This window comes from Colobus angolensis, unplaced genomic scaffold (genome assembly GCF_000951035.1).
Source record: "Colobus angolensis palliatus isolate OR3802 unplaced genomic scaffold, Cang.pa_1.0 Scaffold162, whole genome shotgun sequence".
Taxonomy (NCBI): domain Eukaryota; kingdom Metazoa; phylum Chordata; class Mammalia; order Primates; family Cercopithecidae; genus Colobus; species Colobus angolensis.
In genome coordinates, this window is record NW_012114733.1 from 5,339,637 (window position 1) to 5,359,185 (window position 19,549).

Consider the following 19,549-nt stretch of genomic DNA (forward strand, 5'->3'; position numbering starts at 1 on the left):
TTGTGAGGCACTAAAATACAGGCATACCTCGAAGATATTACCAGTTTGGTTTTAGACTACCACAGTAAAGCAAGTCATTAATTTCTTGGTATCCCAATACATATAAAACTTGTATTTACACTATAATGGAGTCTATTTAGTGTGCAACAGCATTATATCTTAAAAAAAAAAACACAAAGAATATACTTTAAAAAAATACTTTATTGCCAAAAAAGGTGCTAATGATAATCTGAGCCTTCAGAAAGTTGTAATCTTATTGCTTGCGGAGGATCTTGCCTTTTGATGTTAATGGCTGCTGACTGATCATGGTGGTGCTGCTTAAAGTTCAGGTGGCTGCAGCAGTTTCTTAAAATAAGACAACAATGAAATTCACTGCAGACTCTTCCTTTCATGAAAGACTGCTCTGTAGCATGCAATGCTGTTTCATAGCATTCTACCCACAGTAGAACTTTACAGGGTCAGTCCTCTCAAACCCTGCCAATGCTTTATCAATCAAGTTTATGTAATATTCCAAGCCCTTTGTTGTCACTTCACCATGTTCACAGCATCACCACTAGGAGTAGATTCCATCTTAAGAAACCATTTTCTTTGCTTATCCATAAGAAGCAATGCCTCATTCTTTCAGGGTTTATCATGAGATTGTAGCAATTGAGTCACATCTTCAAGCTCCACTTCTTAGTTCGCTTACTGTTTCCACCACCTCTGCAGTGACTTCCTTCATTAAAGTACCATATTCCTCAAAGTCATCCAGGAGGGTTAGAATGAACTTTTCCAAATTCCTATTAATGTTACCATTTTGATCTCCTTCCATGAACCATGAATGCTATTCCTGGCATCTAGAATGGTGAATCCTTTCTATAAGTTTTTCTACTTACTTTACCAGAGGAATCACTATCTATGGCAGCTTAAACTTACAAAATGTATTTCTTAGATAATAAGACTTGAAAGTTGAAATTACTCCTTGATCCATGGGCTATAGAATGGATGTTATGTCACCAGGCATGAAAATAACATGAATATCCTTGTACATCTCCATCAGATCTGTTGGGTGACCAGGTGCATTGTCAATGAGCAGTAATACTTTGAAAGCAATCTTTTATTCTGAGCAGATCTCAACAATGGGCTTAAAATATTCAGTAAACCATGCTATAAACAGATGTGCTGTCATCCAGGCTTTATTGTTCCATTTATAGAGCACAGGCAGAGTAGACTTAGCATAATTTGTAGAGCCCTGGGATTTTTGGAATGGTAAATAAGCACTGGTTTGAATTTCAAGTCACCAATAGCATTAGCCCTTAGCAAGAGGGTCAGCCTGTCCTTTGAAGCTTTGAAGGTAAGCTCTGACTTCTCCTCTCTAGCTGTGAAAGTCCTAGATGGCATATTCTTCCAACAGAAGGCTGTTTTGTTTACATTTGAAAATCTGTTTGTTAGTGTCACCATCTTCATCAATGGTCCTTGCTAGATCTTCTGGATAACTTTCTGTAGCTTCCACATCAGCATTTTCTGCTTCACCTTGCACTTATGCTGTGGACATGGCTTCGTTTCTTAAACCTCATGAACCAACCTCTGGTAGCTTCCAACTTTTCTTCTGCAGCTTCCTCACCTCTCTCAGCCTTCACAGAACTGAAGATCAGTAAGGTCTTGCTCTAGATTGGGCTTTGGCTTAAGGGAATGCTGTGGCTGGTTTGACCTTCTATCTAGAACTTTCTCTGTATCATCAATAAGGCTGTTCACTTTCTTGTAATGTATGTGCTTACAGGAGTAGCACTTTCAGTTTCCTTCAAGGACTTTTCCTTTGGATTCATAACTTGCCTTTTTAGTGCAAGAGGCCTAGCTTTCAGCCTGTCTTGGCTTTCAGTATGCCTTCCTCACTAAGCCATCTTCATCAATGGTCTTTGCTACATCTTCTGGATAACTTGCTGCAGCTTCCACATCAGCATTTGCTGCTTCATTTCTAGCTTTCAATTTAAAGTGAGAGATGGGTGAATCTTCCTTTCACTTGAACATTTAAAGACCATTATGGGATTATTAAATGGCCTAATTTCAATATTGTTGTCTCGGGGAATAGGGAGGCCCCAGGAGAGGGAGAGAGACAGAGGAATGGCTCATTGATGGAGCAGTCAGAGCACACACCGCATTTATCTATGAAGTTTGCCTTCTTATATTCTCTGTTTGGGACACCCCAGAATAATTACAATACTAGCATTAAAGATTACTGATCACAAATCACCATATGATTTTTTTAAAGTTTGAAATGTTGCCAGAATTACCAAAATGTGACACAGAGACATGAAATGAGCACATGCTGTTGGAAAAATGTTGCTGACAGAGTTGCTAGACACTGGGTTGCCATAAACCTTCAATATGTAAAAAATACAATATCTAAGAAGCACAATAAAGCAAGGTGCAATAAAATGAGGCATGCCTGTATACTATTAAAGCATGGGGTATGATTTATACTTTTAGTAGTTTCTATGAACAACCTAAATTTAACCAAAAAATATATCTAGTATCATATCAACATAATATTTTCAGTCAGTTCCATTAAAAATTAAGTGTATCATTTATATGCTTTGTCTTCATAATTCCAGAGAAGTTTGTAATGAAAAGGCCAGTTATTCCAATGTTATGTCGAACCTGCCATAATCTCTTTTGCTATCATGAACACAAAATGTTATAGACATTTGTTTCCTATAATACTCTATTATTTGGGCATTGTAACCTTCTACTTTTAACTTTATTCATTGGTTTCCTTTTTCACAAGTTATAACTGAACAGTCCTACAGTGTTTTCAGTTTCAAAAATATTTAATTCCTGTTAAATTATGGGTTACACTGACACCTAGCTGTGATCCTGAAACTGAATTTTCTATATAAACAAAAATAGATGATCTGAGACGTGATCCTGAAACTGAATTTTCTATATAAACAAAAATAGATGATCTGAGACAGGCATTAGAAAGCCTGTAGTTTTACTTACTCTCCTCTCCACAGACACATACTCCATAATTTAAAACCAAATGCTTGTGAGAAAGCTTGCTCATCATGCTTGCTGCTTCAAAGAAAGACTAAGGAAAAGAAAAACAAAAAGTACAAAGAATTGTTGTTTGACTGTTGTCCATAAGTACTCAGTTCAGAAAATTCTCTCTGCCATAATAAAGATGCACTTTCTCCTACTCTCAGCATGACTATAGATAAGGATACAGTGTGCTTTGGTCCTTTTATATGGACCTGCAACTACCATCAACATTCTGAGGAAACCCCTGTGTAAGCCTGGAATATGGAGATCAAAGTGAGAGAGACCAAGAGTGGTACAGGAATCATGAATGATGCCAGTCAAACAGGCTTGACCCATAACACCTGAAATAGAGGACAGATGTACAACCAGAGGTAGACATCAGTGATAGATATAGGGAACTGAGTTAGATGGATGTAGCCTTTAAATAATACTTGCTAAAGAATTAAAAATGTGCAGATAAAATATCATGACATCTGTGTCAGGACACTAGCATAGTTTTAACATCACTCCAATTCCACTAGACTTTGACTAGAACCACTGGGTATGATTGTTTAGTGAATCACGATCACCAATACTGTGGTGTTCTGGATTAGAACAACTCTTTGGCTTGAACTTTTCACATCATCTTCCACTAACACCCTTTAAGATATCGTAAGTATCATATCTTGCTGTGTTCGGAGCTCTGGCAACTGGCCACGGGGTCTGCCAGCTAGCATCTCTGGATGATGCCCAGAGGCATCCAGATTTCATTAAGTATGTTCCTTAGTACAGTGCCTTTGAAACTTGTTTTTTTTTTTTTTTTTAAATAAATGAAATTGTAAAGGAACCTCTGTGTAACCCATAAAGCTCTGGGGAGCCAAGTTTGAAAATCATGGCCACAGTATATGCAGAAATGTAATAACACTCCTAACATAATGCTAAACATAATTAGTTTGGAATTAATTATTTTTAATCCTGTAATTTTCAAACCCTGTAATTCTATAGCCCCACAAGAATATATCCTCAGAGAAGTCCTTGATACATTTAAAAATTACAATTTTGAAAAGTGCACACGAGTATGTTGTATGAATATGAGAGTACATCTTTAAACAGCATAAACTACATGAACTAAAGAACATACACACCTCTGAATAGTTTCTATGTGCTTTATCCAGAACTTTTAAAAGAACTTCTGTTTCATGCAGTTGACCATAGTCTCCTACTTCTCTTCGTATGCCTTTAAAAATCTTTGTAAAAGTGCCTTGGCCAAGGCTTTCATTCTTCAAGAGAAAAAGGTAAAAGAAAAGAATGAGTAAAGATGAAGAACGAAGTAGGAACAAGAAAATACGTTCAAGGAGGAAGAATTTTTTTTTTAATCCATAAGCAAATATTTTCCTTAGAGTCTAAATCCAGATTTGAGACTCCAAATTAATTCTTTTATTCTGCTTCCTTAAATAGTAATAAGAGACAGAAAACAAGGATTAATGAATTAAGTGTATTTTGGCTCTACTTGGTTTTGAAATCTCCTGAATGGGCTATAATTGTCACTTTTTAAAAATACAGTCAGTGTTTACCTACATTTGCTTACATGAGAATCATTTTCTTTGTTTGCCTTTCCTACTAGTGCAATAGAGAATGTGGTCTGCAGAGGCAGAATATCTAACTTTTTCTTATTACCACTTTTATGACCTTGCACAGGCTATTTAATCTCCATGCTGTAGCTGTCTTGGTTTCTTCATCTGAAAAATGAGAATAATAACTATTTTCCCATAGGATTGTTATAAACAATAAGTGAATAAATACAAAAAAGCCCTTAGTACAGTCCATGACACATAGTAAATGTGCATTATTAGCTATTACTACTAATACTAGTATTTCTGCATATCTTTACAAAGTAATTGTTGAAAGCCTGCACTCTGAAGCAACGCTGCTCGTGTTCAAACTATTTATTAGTTTTGTAATGTTAGTCAAGTTACCTGGCCACTCTGTTTCCTGTTATTCACATGAAGTCTTGTCTCCTTAAAGAGCTCGGATATCAGTTGTTCTTTCTCATTCTGCCTAACGCCCCTTAATCCCTCTTTCGTATAACCCATTTCTTTCTCCCTAACCGCTACATTCTTAATAATTTCTTCAGATCTATCTTGCAGTTCACTACACCTCTCTTCAGCTATAAGTAATTTCCTTTTCATCCTGTATATTCTGTTTTAATGTCAGTGATGATATTTATCATTTCTATGCTTTTTTCCTGAAATCTTTTTTGTTTGTTAAAACAATGTCTTATTTCTCCATGGTTTCAATTCCTTTTCTATCTTTAAACATGTATATGTATTTTATAGTCTGTATCTGAAAATTCTGTGATAAGAAGTTCCTGGAGTTCTAATTTTGATGTGAGTTGGTCTACTAACTCTTACTTAATCCTGCATTATTTCCTTGTATGTTTCTAAATTTTCTATTAAAAGCTCATGTTCGGAATGGTTTTATCTGTGGGAATCATGGGTTGCCTAGGTTAAGAGTATGTGGTTCCAAAAAGATTTTTTTGTTTCTTCTAAGCACCACACAATATTAGGAGAGAACCACTTTTAATTTAGAGTTTTTCAGTCTATGTAGGTAGTATAATAAAGCCCAAATTCAAAAGCTTGTGATGACAAATTCTTAGGAGAGACTGCTTTTCCTCACTAGAAACCCAATTAAAAATGACAAAATTCCTTTTCTTCTCTGTTTGCCAGTGGGTGAATTTTTCACATTCTATATATTGTTTTACTGAGGATGTATTTACTTAAGGGTCCTGGTTTTATTCAGGGATAGTCTCACTTTTAACTCCTTGCCTTGCGCAGGTCTGAGACCTGGCCCTTTTAAATTGCTTTTAAATCTTAACCCCCTTGATAAATGTGGCTGATCACCAGTCTCACCACCTGGCAGCCAAAATATCAGATCTTATGTACTACAGTTGACTCTTGAACAGCATGGGTTTGGACTGCACAGGTCCATTTATGTGTGAATATTTTTTCAATAAATCCAGTGGGCCCTCTGTACTGGCAAGGCAGGTTCTGCATCTGCAAGGAAACTCAGATAGAAAATACAGTATTTCTGGACTCCAGCCTGGGTGACAGAGCAAGTCCTCCTCTAAAAAATAAATAAATAATTTTTAAAAATAATTAATAGTTACTTTTAAAAAGAAATACAGTGTTCATAGGATGTAAAACCCATGTATATGGAGGGCCAACTTTTCATATCCACAGGTTCCACTTAAGTATCCTCAGATTTTGGTATCTGTGGGTAGTCCTGGAACCAGTCCCTCATGGACACTGAGAGATGGCTGGATTTTTGTCTCAGTTTCTTCTTTATTTTTAACCCCTTGAATTTCCCTTATATTCTTGAGAACTTGAGAGTAACAATATAGGTCTTTGTAGATTTTTAATTTTTGTGAAGAATCATTTTTAAATTTCCAAAAAGAAAATTAAGATTCATTCTTAGGATAATTAATTTTGCTAACATCTAACACAAGGTTGGTATATCTTTCAAAGGAAAAATATTTAAATCACAACTAAATTTGTATATAACAAAATAATTCCAAATGACACATGAATGTAAATCAAGAAAACAGATGTTGTTTTAAAAAGACAAAAAAGACAGTAATCAGTATCTAATGACTTACAAATATCAAATCTTCATTTCTGATTTTGTGAAACACCATTTGGTTCATATGAGTAGGCCTCTGTAATGTTGGTGAGGTTGGTACATCAGAAACACCATTCGTTCTGAAGACTAGAAGGTTTGATTTATCTGAAAAAATAAAATACATATATATCACGTCAAAATACACTGAAAATATGAATTGCTCCAAGGAGGAGTAAAATGAAATGTGTTCTATATATAAGAAATGCTTAATAACTCCTCACTGTTCTTTTTTATAATAGAAAATTATTTTTGGGGTTAACTCAGTGAACTTTGATGTATTCTTCTTAGTTACTTCATATATTCAAAATTATAATCATTTTCTTAACTAATGTAATTTGAATTTTGATGTATTCCTGCCAGTTATTTCATTAATTCAAAATTATAGTAACTTCCTTAACTCATACAATTTTTCAGAAATTTTAATAATTTTTAATAGTAAGGCTCATTATTTCAAGGAATTTCCAACTTTACTATCTTTATTTTTAAAATACAGCAATTAAAATCCTCAAAGTATATGAAAATTTTTACTTAAAACAACATGAGAATTTAGTAGTGAGATCTTACCAGTTCAATAAATGACATCATACCACAAAATTATTATGTTTAAAATCTCATTTTAGAATAATTGAACTTCAAGTCGCTTCTAGACCACCAAAACCAAAGTAAACAATCTTATTTGATGATGCTTGTACGACAGAATAAGATAAAATTAACTTTTAGGGCTGCTTCTTTCATATATCCTTTGAAATCAATGTACTAAAGATACTTCACACCACATACACAATCCATGACCAGTAATTTAAAAATAACTAGAAAATTATCTTACCTTTTGGCTTTGGGGGACAGCACTTAGTAAACTGGAAAATTATATTGTCTGAGCGAACGGTTTCCATCTGGTAACAATTCAAAAGATCTTTAAGACTGCTGAAGTTCTTCTTTGTCCCACTGAGGTTGTACTCTTCATTCTCATTTTTTGTAATCAAACAGTGTTTATATTCAATGACATTTTCTCGCTGTATAAGTTTAATTATAAAGAAAGGGAGGGATACTCACAATGGACATCATAGTGATTATTCTGACAAAATGATATCACAAGAACAAGCAACAGAATAAACATTTGAACCAAGAATCTGATGTAGTGCCAGTATAGTAATAGAAGTACTTAGTTCCTCAAAAGGGCAATTTACAATTTCTCAGCCTATAAAAGTGGTTTAAAAGTTGATTTTATGAAAAAGTATGTAAGAAGGCAATGATAATTAATAGCAGAAGTAATACCATCCTTAATAGCTTTCCATCATTTGTAAGATAAAGCTTAAAACAAATGTAGCATATAGAGCCTTCCATGAGCTGGTTTCTGCCTCCATCTCCAATCTCAGCTCCTGCCACTGCCAACATACAACCTATGTTCCAGCCATATTAAATGACTTAAATCATTTCAAGCAAATGCCATGCTGCTTCATGCCTTGATAACTCTTCATGCTATCTTTCTACCTAAGAATGTATACCCACTTCTTCTGAGCAGTGAACCTTTCTTTATTCATTCATCAAAACTCAGTTCAAGTACCACTTTTTCTAAGAGGTCCTCTCTCATGCTCACCTCATTGCACAAGCAAAGGTGAACATTCAGCCATTCCACTGCACCACCATTGTATTTGTATAATTATCTTTAATATGACATTTTAAATATTTTGCAGTTTTTAAATATTTGTCTTATGCACTATATTATGAACTTGTTCATCTATTTTTTTAAGGTACATTTTATAAACATATTCATTCTACTCAGAAACATTTATATAAAATCTACCAATACCTCAAGATCAATCAAGTTCTTCCTATGCCAAATGACCTTTCTTGTTTTTGTTTTTGTTTTTGTTTTCTGAGACAGTGTCTCGCTCTGTCGCCAGGCTGGAATGCAGTGGCACAATCTTGGCTCACTGCAACCTCTGCCTCCCAGGTTCAAACAATTCTCCTGCATCAGCCTCCTGAGTAGCTGGGACTACAGGTGTGCGCCACCATGCCCAGCTAATTTTTGTAATTTTAGTAGAGACAGGGTTTCACCATTTCACCACATTGGTCAGGATGGTCTCGATCTCTTGACCTCATGATCCACCTGCCTTGGCCTCCCAAAGTGCTGGGATTACAGGCATGAGCCACTACACCCAGCCGACCTTTCTTAATAATTGTAAACCTGTCTGTTACTGTCTATCTTTGCCTATGCTAGATAATTACATGTTTGATTTAGAATTTTTTGTATACTTGAAAATTTTTGTTTGTCCCGTAGATAAGTTTCTTGAAGGTAGGGCTGTAGCATAAACTCTCTAATATATAGCTCTCATATTAGGATTGGCACATACAGTGAACATAAAATATATATATATATTCAAAAATATATATATATAGTTTTTGAATTGATACTTGAATATAATGTACTATTATCTGTTATAGTAAGAGGATACTTTGAAATTAGGATAGATTACCAGTTTTACACAAAGGTGAAGTGATGGTGTAACCTACTTTCTGTAATCTACCCTCTACATATGCCAAATATAAGTTGCATTTTATAAAAATTAAAATAATTGAACAACAAAATTCTTATTTTCTCTATTTTTAAAAATCAAGATAAATTTGGAAGCTTCTATAAAGGTTCTTAGGATTTATACTATGAAATTGCCTCATAAGTGATAGTAAATAATCACAGATGAGATCCAAGATGATCTGTATTAACAGTGGGGTTTTACCTTTAAAACATGCATTGTAGACCACTATTCTTAATATTAGAAAATCACTAGTTAAAAGTGCTTTAATGTGTCTCTTTCTTTGTTATTGCCCTATTTTTCTCTAATTCTGTTTCCTCTAATTCTGTAACCACTGTTAATAAACAGAAAATTTGTTTCCAATTTATTTTGTTCTACATCATATGGCAAAGATTTCCAGTTTTGCGAAAAAAAGAAACATCAAGACATTTGATGAAATACCTTTTGACACACTGGTAACACTAAAACATCAGAAAATAAAATAAATGCAAAATAAAAAGATAGACATAAATTATTTTATATTTTTATATAAACCCTGGGAATTATATCTTATTTATTTGTACAGAATCTCTGAGGAAATTAAGCATTATACTAGTTATATCCTATATATAGCTATAATTCTGAGTATTAAAAAAGAAATATGGTAAATAATATGAAGAGGAAATTAAATGAACTAAAGTGTTACTATTAATAAGTGTGACATACTAACCTCGACAGCAAAAGTCAGAAAATATTTATTAAAGTCCTTAGGACTGCATCGAAGTACATACAGTCCAGTCTGATTACCTGCTTTCTTCAGTTTACTAATGGCAAAATCCATCCTAAAGGTAAAGAAGAAGCAATTTGAATGATAATATAGCAAGCACCATAACATTATGACCAGGTGTCATCTAAAAAAATCAAAAGTCAAATCTAAAACTGTCAGAACTGTCTCCTCTACTTTATATGTTTAGCAATAATCCTTCAAAGGAAAAAATCAAAGTACCAAGCTATTTTGCAGTAAGTTCAAACCATTTCAAGGGACAATTGTATAGCTTTAAAAACCAATAAAAGGTATTATAAGACAAAATCACAAAGAACAATTTGTTCATTTGATTTTTCTGCCTGCTGATTACAAAGTTAATATTTTTAAAACCATATTCTCTGAAAACTTCATTTAACCATAAAGATAATATGTCAGAAAATATTTATATCTCTTCTACAATAGCAGTTACTGACATAGAAATCTGAATGCATGATTTTATTATTTAGTATGATAACAAAGTCTAAGAGAAGAACCACGGCAACTGACAAAGACTACTGATTTTTAAAATTTTCTATGTTTTCTGAAGCTGCACACCTTGAAAGAAAAGCAAAATCTAATCTATACAAAAGCAAGAATCATTCTGTTTCACTTATCACCATATTTCTAATATACAAACCAATGCTTGCACATAGTAGTTACTCAGTAAATATAAATAAAAGAATGTTTGAATGAATTTATGGATACATGAATAAAGGCAAGGCATTTTAAAAATATTAAACATGTAAATTACAGACAAAGTTCAAGTAGTACAACTTTTTCATAGCAACCATATTCATTACTAAATAAATATTAAGCATAGACTAAATCATGTCTTTATATTACCCAAGATGTATTTTCTCAAATACTTAGGGGTAGGTTAAATGCAAAGAACATAGTATGCTCATGATCCCAGATTTTCCCTTTGCTCAAGTTATTCAAATCTGTTGTCAACATAAACCACATCCCACCTAAGAGATCATTAGGACTTAAGCTAAATAGATGTTAGGCATGTTATGCATGATAGCTGGCTTTACCCAGTATTAAAGTAAGGATCTACAACCATGTGAGCCAATATGATAGTTACTAGCCACATGTAGCTATTTAAATGTAAAGAAATTAAAATTCAGTTCCTCAGTTGCACTAGCCACATCTCAAATGCTAAACAGCCACATGTAGCTAGTGGCTACTGTGTTACACAGCACAGATAAAGAATATTTTCATCACTGTAGAAAGTTCTACATAGCACTAGTCTAGAAATGTAGACATCATATACATCTTGTGTTTGAACCTTTCAGTAGAAGGAGATGGACTATCCAAAAATAAAGCATTTTCAAATTTTGCACTGTGGCTTCCTTACAGTATTTTAAAATTAATAAAACATAAATTGGAGGTCTTTTTTTACTAACATTCAGGAGCAAATCACACATAGGCGTGATTAACAAATGTTAAATTTGTACAAGTTATAAATATTATAGATTGGGATACAGATGGTAAATTATATACTAAATAATTCTAATTATTATGTAATCTGATTGCAAATAGCCTTTTGTTTAAAAAAACTTGTCAAGTTAATGTATTTTTTTCTAAACATACATGTATCACTCTGTTAAATCTTCTTTGTAAATGTATCATTTACTTTTCTAAAAATTTACTTTTAAGTCTGTATTACTCACGAAATTGGGCCATGACAGTTGCTTTGTATATTTTCAAGCACTGTTGGAGGTGCTACTTCTTTACAGAGGTAATGATGTGCATCTGCAGTTAATCTATAATATCCATCAATTAATGACACAAAAGACAAAGCTTCCCTTAATGAGCTAAGTTCAATTTCCTAAGCAGAGAAAAGAAAAAGAAACAGCACCTTTTAGAAAGTCAACTCCATGTTAAATATTGAAAAATTTTTTCATTCCACCTTTTTAGAGTAATTCACCTAAATACATTTTCTTCTAAATTGCTCACATGTCTTTTATGGCTCAGTACTCAATATGAATTACAAATTCTTATGTCTGACATTTAAGATCCTCCTAAATACAGATTATCATACCTTCCCAGTTATAGTTCACTCTATATCCATCATTTTACTTTATTTTCCAATGTCCTTCTTAGACTAATATACCAGTTATCTCAGCTAGAAATCTATTTAATACAATATAAAAGTTGACATTAGAACTCACGAGCATTTCTTTTTTTCCTTTTTCTTTTTTTCTTTTTTTTTTATTATACTTGAAGTTCTAGGGTACATGTGCACAGCGTGCAGGTTTGTTACATATGTATACATGTGCCATGTTGGTGTGCTGCACCCATTAACCAGTCATTTACATTAGGTATATCTCCTAATGCTATCCCTCCCCCACCACACATAATAGGACCCGGTGTGTGATGATCCCCTTCCTGTGTCCAAGTGATATCATTGTTCAATTCCCACCGATAAGTGAGAACATGCGGTATTTTTGAGAGTCTTGCTCCATTGCCCAGGCTGAAGTGCACTGGCACAATCTTGGCTTACTGCAACCTCCACCTCCCAGGCTCAAGCAATCCTCCCACCTCACCCCCATGAGTAGCTCGGATTACAGGCGTGTGCCACCATGCCCAGCTAATTTTTGTATTTCTAGTAAAGACAGGTTCTCGCCATGTTGGCCAGGCTGGTCTCCAACTCCTGACCTCAAGTGATCCACCCACCTCGGTCTCCCAAAGTGTTGGGATTACAGGCATGAGCCACGGACTACATACCAATTATATACTACTAAAGTTAAAGTATTCATGCTACAAACTAAAATGTTAGGAAATGTAGCTATGCTATGATTTTTTTTGTCCCCCCGCCCCCCGCCTCCTCGTCAGAGTCTTGCTCTGTCGCCCAGGCTGGAGTGCAATGGCGCGATCTTGGCTCACTGCAACTTCTGCCTCCAGGGTTCAAGCAATTCTCCTGTCTCAGCCCCCCAATAAACTGGGATTACAGGCACACGCCAAGACGCCCGGTTAATTTTTGTATTTTTAGCAGAGATGGGATTCCAACATGTTGTCCAGGCTAGTCTCAAACTCCTGACCTCATGATCCACCCGCCTTGGCCTCCCAAAGTGCTGGGATTACAGGCGTGAGTCACCATGCCCGGGCTGATTGTATCTTAATACATATGTGAACATATAATCACCCTAAAATGCAGCATGTAACTTAAATGGTAAAATATATGTACATATATAAAAACATTTATATTTTTACATACAAAAATCAGTTATATAAAAAGCCCCATTTGTAACAAAAAGGATGCAATATCAATAATTAACAAAAACTTCAAAACACCCTTATACAACTTTTTATTTAAATATGCAGAAGATTAACCACGTTCTTGGTAGGAAAATCCAATATGATAAAAATGTAAAATTCCTCTCTAAATTAATTTTCTAATTTGTCTCAATCACATTAAAAATACCAACAGATACCAGAAGCTGTACCTAGAAAAACAGGGCAAACACAAGATTCAGAAAATCAGATCCAATATAAGAGAGATGAAAACATAGTTACCAGGATGAGAAAGGAATGACCAAAAATTACAGCTGTACAAAATAATAGCTGTACCTAGAGAGCTTCCAGTCCACACTATAAAGTAAGGTACTGTGATCGAAGAGGTACTTCTCCAGAAAAGAAGTAAAAACACTATCATATGTGACAGGTTTGATTATGTGAAATTTTGTATTGAGAAGTCCACTACTTTACAGAGTTCTTGTAGAAAATGAAAATAAAGCTAGATACAAAGGAAAAATCATAAAGCAATAATTAACTCCCGGAAAAAGTTATATAAGAATGAAAATATGATTACAGCATATTTCTTGGCCCAGCAACGAACAATATTTACATAATCATAAGAGAATACAGAATAGAGTCCTAAATCAAAAATTATAATAAAGAGAAAAGTGTGTGACATGTTTGAACGATAAAAGGTATTTAGCGGCCAGGCATGGTGCCTCACGCCTGTAATCCCAGCACTTTGGGAGGCCGAGGCGGGTGGATCACGAGGTCAGGAGATCGAGACCATCCTGACTAACATGGTGAAACCTCGTCTCTACTAAAAATACAAAAAATTAGCCGGGCATGGTGGCGGGCACCTGTAGTCTCAGCTACTCGGGAGGCTGAGGCAGGAGAATGGCATGAACCCGGGAGGTGGAGCTTGCAGTGAGCCAAGATCGCACCACTGCACTCCAGCCTGGGTGACAGAGCGAGACTCCATCTCAAAAAAAAAGTATTTAGCTAACACAAATAGCCAAAAAAAAAAAAAAAAACAGGTATTATAAAAGATATCCTAAACAAAATTAAAAGACTTGGAGATTACAAACATGTACAACAAAGGAATATACCTAACATACATTGTGGAAATAAAACCTACAAAACAATTAAAAATAAAACAAGAAAACTAGTCAAAGGATGTGAAAAGGCAATCCACAGAAGAATAAATATTAAAGCTGACCAAGACCTATAAACACATGAAGTATTGCTCAATCTCAGGTTCTAATTAAGGAAATGAAATATAACAGAAGAGCATTATTTACCCATTGATCTGGCAGAAAAATTAAAAGATTGATAACATCCAATGTTGGCAAAGGGTACAAGAAAAGAAGTGTACAGATACATTGGAAACACCTTTTGAGAAGTATTTTAATAATCTTTCAAAGTTGTAAATAGTCATACCCTTTGAACTAGCAGTTCACTAACTGGTATCCCTCTTATTGATATACAGGCACATTTTGTTTACTACACTTCCCTTTATTGCTCCTTGCAGATATGACTTTTTTTTTTTTAAACAAATTGAAGGTTTCTGACAAACTTATGTGGAGCAAGTACAAGTCTATCAGTGCAATTTTTCCAATAGCATATGCTTACTTCCTATCTATGTGTCACGTTTTGGTAATTTTCACAAAATTTAAACGTTGTTATTATTATACCTGTTACGGTTATTTGTCATCAGTGACCTTTGATGTAGCTATTGTACAGTTGTCCCTCAGAATACAAGGGAGATTAGTTACAGGACCCCTGCATATACCAAAATCTGAACATATTCAAGTCCTGAAATCAGCCCTGCAGAACTCATATATACAAAATGTCAGCCCTACATATATGCAAGTTTCGCATCCTGTGAATACTGTATTTTCCATCAATGTTTGGCTGAAAAAATTGCATATAAGTGGACCCACACAGTTCAAACCTGTGATGGCCAAGGGTCAACTGTAATTGTTTTGGGGCACCACACACTGGGCCTATATAAGATGGTGAACTTAAGTGGTAAATTTCTATATGTTCTGATTGCTCCATCGAATAGCTATTTCCCTTTCTTTTTCCCTCTCCTCAGGCCTCCCTATTCCCTCAGACACAACAATAATGAAATTAGGCCAATTAATAATCCTACAGTGACCTCTAAGTATTCAAGTGAAAGGAAGATTCACCCATTTCTCACTTTAAACCAAAAGCTAGAAATGATTAAGCTTAGTGAGGAAAGCATGCTGAAAGCCAAGAAAGGCTGAAAGCTAGGCCTCTTGCACTAAAAAGGCAAGTTATGAATCCAAAGGAAAAGTCTTTGAAGGAAACTGAAAGTGCTACTACTGTGAGCACATAAATTATAAGAAAGTGAACAGCCTTATTGATGATACACAGAAAAGTTCTAGATAGAAGAGCGAACCAGCCACAACATTCCCTTAAGCCAAAGCCTAATCTACAGCAAAACCCTAATTCTCTTCAATTCTGTGAAGGTTGAGAAAGGTGAGGAAGCTGCAGAAGAAATGTTGGAAGCTACCAGAGGTTGGTTCATGAGGTTTAAGAAACGAAGCCATGTCCACAGCATTAGTGTGCAAAGTGAAGCAGAAAATGCTGACGTGGAAGCTACAGAAAGTTATCCAGAAGATCTAGCAAGGACCATTGATGAAGATGATGACACTAACAGATTTTCAAATGTAAACAAAACAGCCTTCTGTTGGAAGAATATGCCATCTAGGACTTCCACCGCTAGAGAGGAGAAGTCAGTGCTTGCCTTCAAAGCTTCAAAGGACAGGCTGACCCTCTTGCTGAGGGCTAATGCCATTGGTAACTTGAAATTCAAACCAGTGCTTATTTACCATTCCAAAAATCCCAGGGCTCTGCGAATTATGCTAAGTCTACTCTGCCTATGCTCTATAAATAGAACAACAAGGCTTGGATGACAGCACATCTGTTGTTTATAGCATGGTTTACTGAATATTTTAAGCCCATTGTTGAGATCTGCTCAGAAAAAAAGATTGCTTTCAAAGTATTACTGCTCATTGACAATGCACCTGGTCACCCAACAGATCTGATGGAGATGTACAAGGATATTCATGTTATTTTCATGCCTGGTGACACAACATCCGTTCTGCAGCCCATGGATCAAGGAGTAATTTCAACTTTCAAGTCTTATTACCTAAGAAATACATTTTGTAAGGCTAAGCTGCCATAGATAGTGATTCCTCTGATGGAGCTGGGTAAATAGAAAAACTTATAGAAAGGATTCACCATTCTTGATGCCAGGAAGAATACTGGTGATTCATGGAAGAAGGTCAAAGTGTTAACATTATCAGGAATTTGGAAGAAGTTGATTCCAACCCTCATGGATGACTTTGAGGTGTTCAAGACTTCAATGGAGGAAGTCACTAGGATGTGGCAGAAATAGCAAGAGAACTAGAATTAGAAGTAGAGCTGAAGATGTGACTCAATTGCTACAATCTTATGATAAAATTTGGACAGATAAGTTGCTTCTTATGCATGAGCATTAAAAAAATGGTTTCTTGAGATGGAATCTAGTCCTGGTGAAGATGCCGTGAATGTTGTTGAAAAGACAGCAAAGGATTTAGAATAAAGTTTAGCAGATAAAGCAGTGGCAGGGTTTGAGAGGACTGACTCATTTTGAAAGAAATTCTACGGTGGGTGAAATGTTACCAAACAATGTCACATGCAACAGAGACATCTTTAACGAAATGGAGAGTCTATTGATGCAGTAAATGTTGTCGTTATCTTAAGAAACTGCTTCAGCCAACCCAACCTTAAGCAACCACCACCCTGATCGGTCAGCGCCATCAACATCAAAGTAATACCCTCACAAGCAGAAAGATTATAACTCTCTGGAGGCTCAGATTATCGTTAGGATTTTTTAGCAATCAAGTGTTTTAAATTAATTTTTAAGACATAATGCTGTTGCACACTTAGTAGACTTGATTATAGTGTAAACATAACTTTTATATGACTGAGAAACCAAAAAATTTATGCAACTCACTTCATTGCAATATTTGCTTTATTGCAGTGGTCCGGAACTGAACTAGCAATATCTGGCATATGCCTATATACATTTTGCAAACATCCTACAAAAGACTTAGAATCTATAGAGACTCTACAAATTGATCAGAAAGGGACAAGCCCATGAAAAATGTGCAAAAGACTGTCACAGGCACTTTGTAAGAAGGATATTCAGATGAACAATAAGTAAGTGAAAAAGTACTCAACATCATTACTCACCAGGGCAATGAAAATAAAAACTACAATGAGCTACCAGTACACATCTACCAAACACACTAAGGTATTTTTAGACTGACAAAATTAAGAGTTGATGGGGATATGAGACAACTGTAATTATCACACATTACTAAAGGAAGAGCGAACTGACAGAAGTACAAAAAATTGTTTGGCAGTATACTAAAGCTATCACTATGACTCAATAATCCCATCTCTAGGTATATATACACAAAAAAATGAGTGCACTAGTCCACCAAAAAATATGTATAAGAATGTTCATAGTAAATTTATCCCTAAAAGCCCCAAACTGAAAGCAACCCAAATGTCCATCAACAGAATAAATTTAAAATTTATACTACCCAGCAATAAAAAGAAGTGAACTGACACATGTAACAACATAAATGAATCTTCAAACATTATACTAAGTAAAAGAATCTAGATTTTAAAAGAAAACATACAGTATCATTCCATTTATACAACCTTTATTAATAGATAAAACTAAGTGATGGTAGATGATAGGTACCTCAAGTTAGGGGTGGAGGTGAATAAGTGGGAAGATGCATGTGGAAACCTTCTGGAAGTAAGAGAAGTATTCTGTTTTTTGAGGTGGGTGTGGCTACAAAGATGTACAAATATGTAAAAATTCATTGAGCTGTACACGTAAGATTAGTGTGCTTTACTGTGTTCATGTTATAGCTCAACAAAAAAGAAAAATAGGCAACAAAAGTTGAACTAGCTAAAACTACAAAACTACTGTGCATCAAAGGACACAAGCAACATAGTGAAAAGCAATCTATGGAATGGGAGAAAATATTTGCAAATCATATATTTGAAAAGGGATTAATATCCAGAATACACAAATAATTTCTACAATTCAGCCAAAAAACCTGATTAAAAAATAAGCAAAGGACTTGAACATATATTTCTTCAAAGAAGATACACAAATGGCAATACATATATGAAAAAATGCTAACACTAATCATTAGAGAAATGTGAATCAAAATCGCAATGAGATACTACTTCACACCCATCAGACGGCTACTATCACAAAACAGAAGATAACAAGTTTTGATGAGCATGTGGAGAATGTACTCCTGGTAGGACTGTAAAATGGTGCAGCTGCTGTGGAAAACAGCATGATGGTTCTCTAAAAATTACAAGTAGAATTACCATATGATCCAGCAATTCTACTTCTAGGTATGACATGGTTTGGTTCTGCATCCCCACCCAACTCTCATCTCGAATTGCCCATGTGTAAAGGGAGGGATATGGTGGGAGGTGACTGAATCATGGGGATGGTTTCCCCCATGCTGTTCTCATGATAGTGAAGGAGTTCTCATGAGATCTGCTGATTTAAAAGTGGCACTTTCCCTGCACACTCTCTCTCTTCTGCTGCCATGTAAGACATGCCTTCCTTCCCCTTCACCTTCTGCTATGATTTTAAGTTTCCTGGGCCAGCTATGCAGAACTGAGTCAATTAAACCCTCTTTTTAAATAAATTATCCAGTCTCAGGTAGTATCTTTATAGCAGTATGAGAACGGACTAGTAGAAGGTATATATCCAAAGGAATTGAAAGCAAAGTCTTAAAGAGATATTTGTATACCCATGTTTACAGCAGCATTACTCACAATTGTCAAAAAGTAAAAAAGCGACCTGAATATTCACTGATGGATGAATGAATAAACAAATGTGGTATATACATGACACAGAATAATGTATATATTAAAAATGAAGGAAATTCTGATACATGCTGTAATACAAATGAACCCTGAGTATATTATACTAACTGAAATAAGCCTGTTACAAAAAGACAGTATTGTCTGATCCTGCTTTTATGAGGTATCTAGAGTCGTCAAATACATAGAATAAGAAAGTAGAGGGCCTGGGCACAGTGGCTCACGCCTGTAATTCCAGCACTTTGGGAGGCTGAGGTGGGCAGATCACGAGGTCAGGAGTTCAAGACCAGCCTGGCCAACATGGTGAAACCCCGTCTCTACTAAAGATAAAAAAAATTAGCCAGGCATGGTGGCATGCACCTGTAATCCCAGCTAC

General features: G+C 35.1%; 1 protein-coding gene across 4 annotated transcripts in view; it reads right to left on the reverse strand.

The window, feature by feature from the left end:
• JAK2 (Janus kinase 2) overlaps window positions 1–19,549 on the reverse strand; it is a 158,410-nt gene that overhangs the window by 56,306 nt on the left and 82,555 nt on the right. For all 4 annotated transcript variants that reach the window (XM_011937329.1, XM_011937330.1, XM_011937328.1 and 1 more), the window contains 6 exons: window positions 11,667–11,824; window positions 9,919–10,030; window positions 7,502–7,688; window positions 6,653–6,780; window positions 4,143–4,277; window positions 2,980–3,067 (listed from right to left, as the gene is read on the reverse strand). In XM_011937329.1, the coding sequence (XP_011792719.1) occupies window positions 2,980–3,067; window positions 4,143–4,277; window positions 6,653–6,780; window positions 7,502–7,688; window positions 9,919–10,030; window positions 11,667–11,824 (808 nt within the window). The remainder of the gene's footprint in view (window positions 1–2,979; window positions 3,068–4,142; window positions 4,278–6,652; window positions 6,781–7,501; window positions 7,689–9,918; window positions 10,031–11,666; window positions 11,825–19,549) is intronic.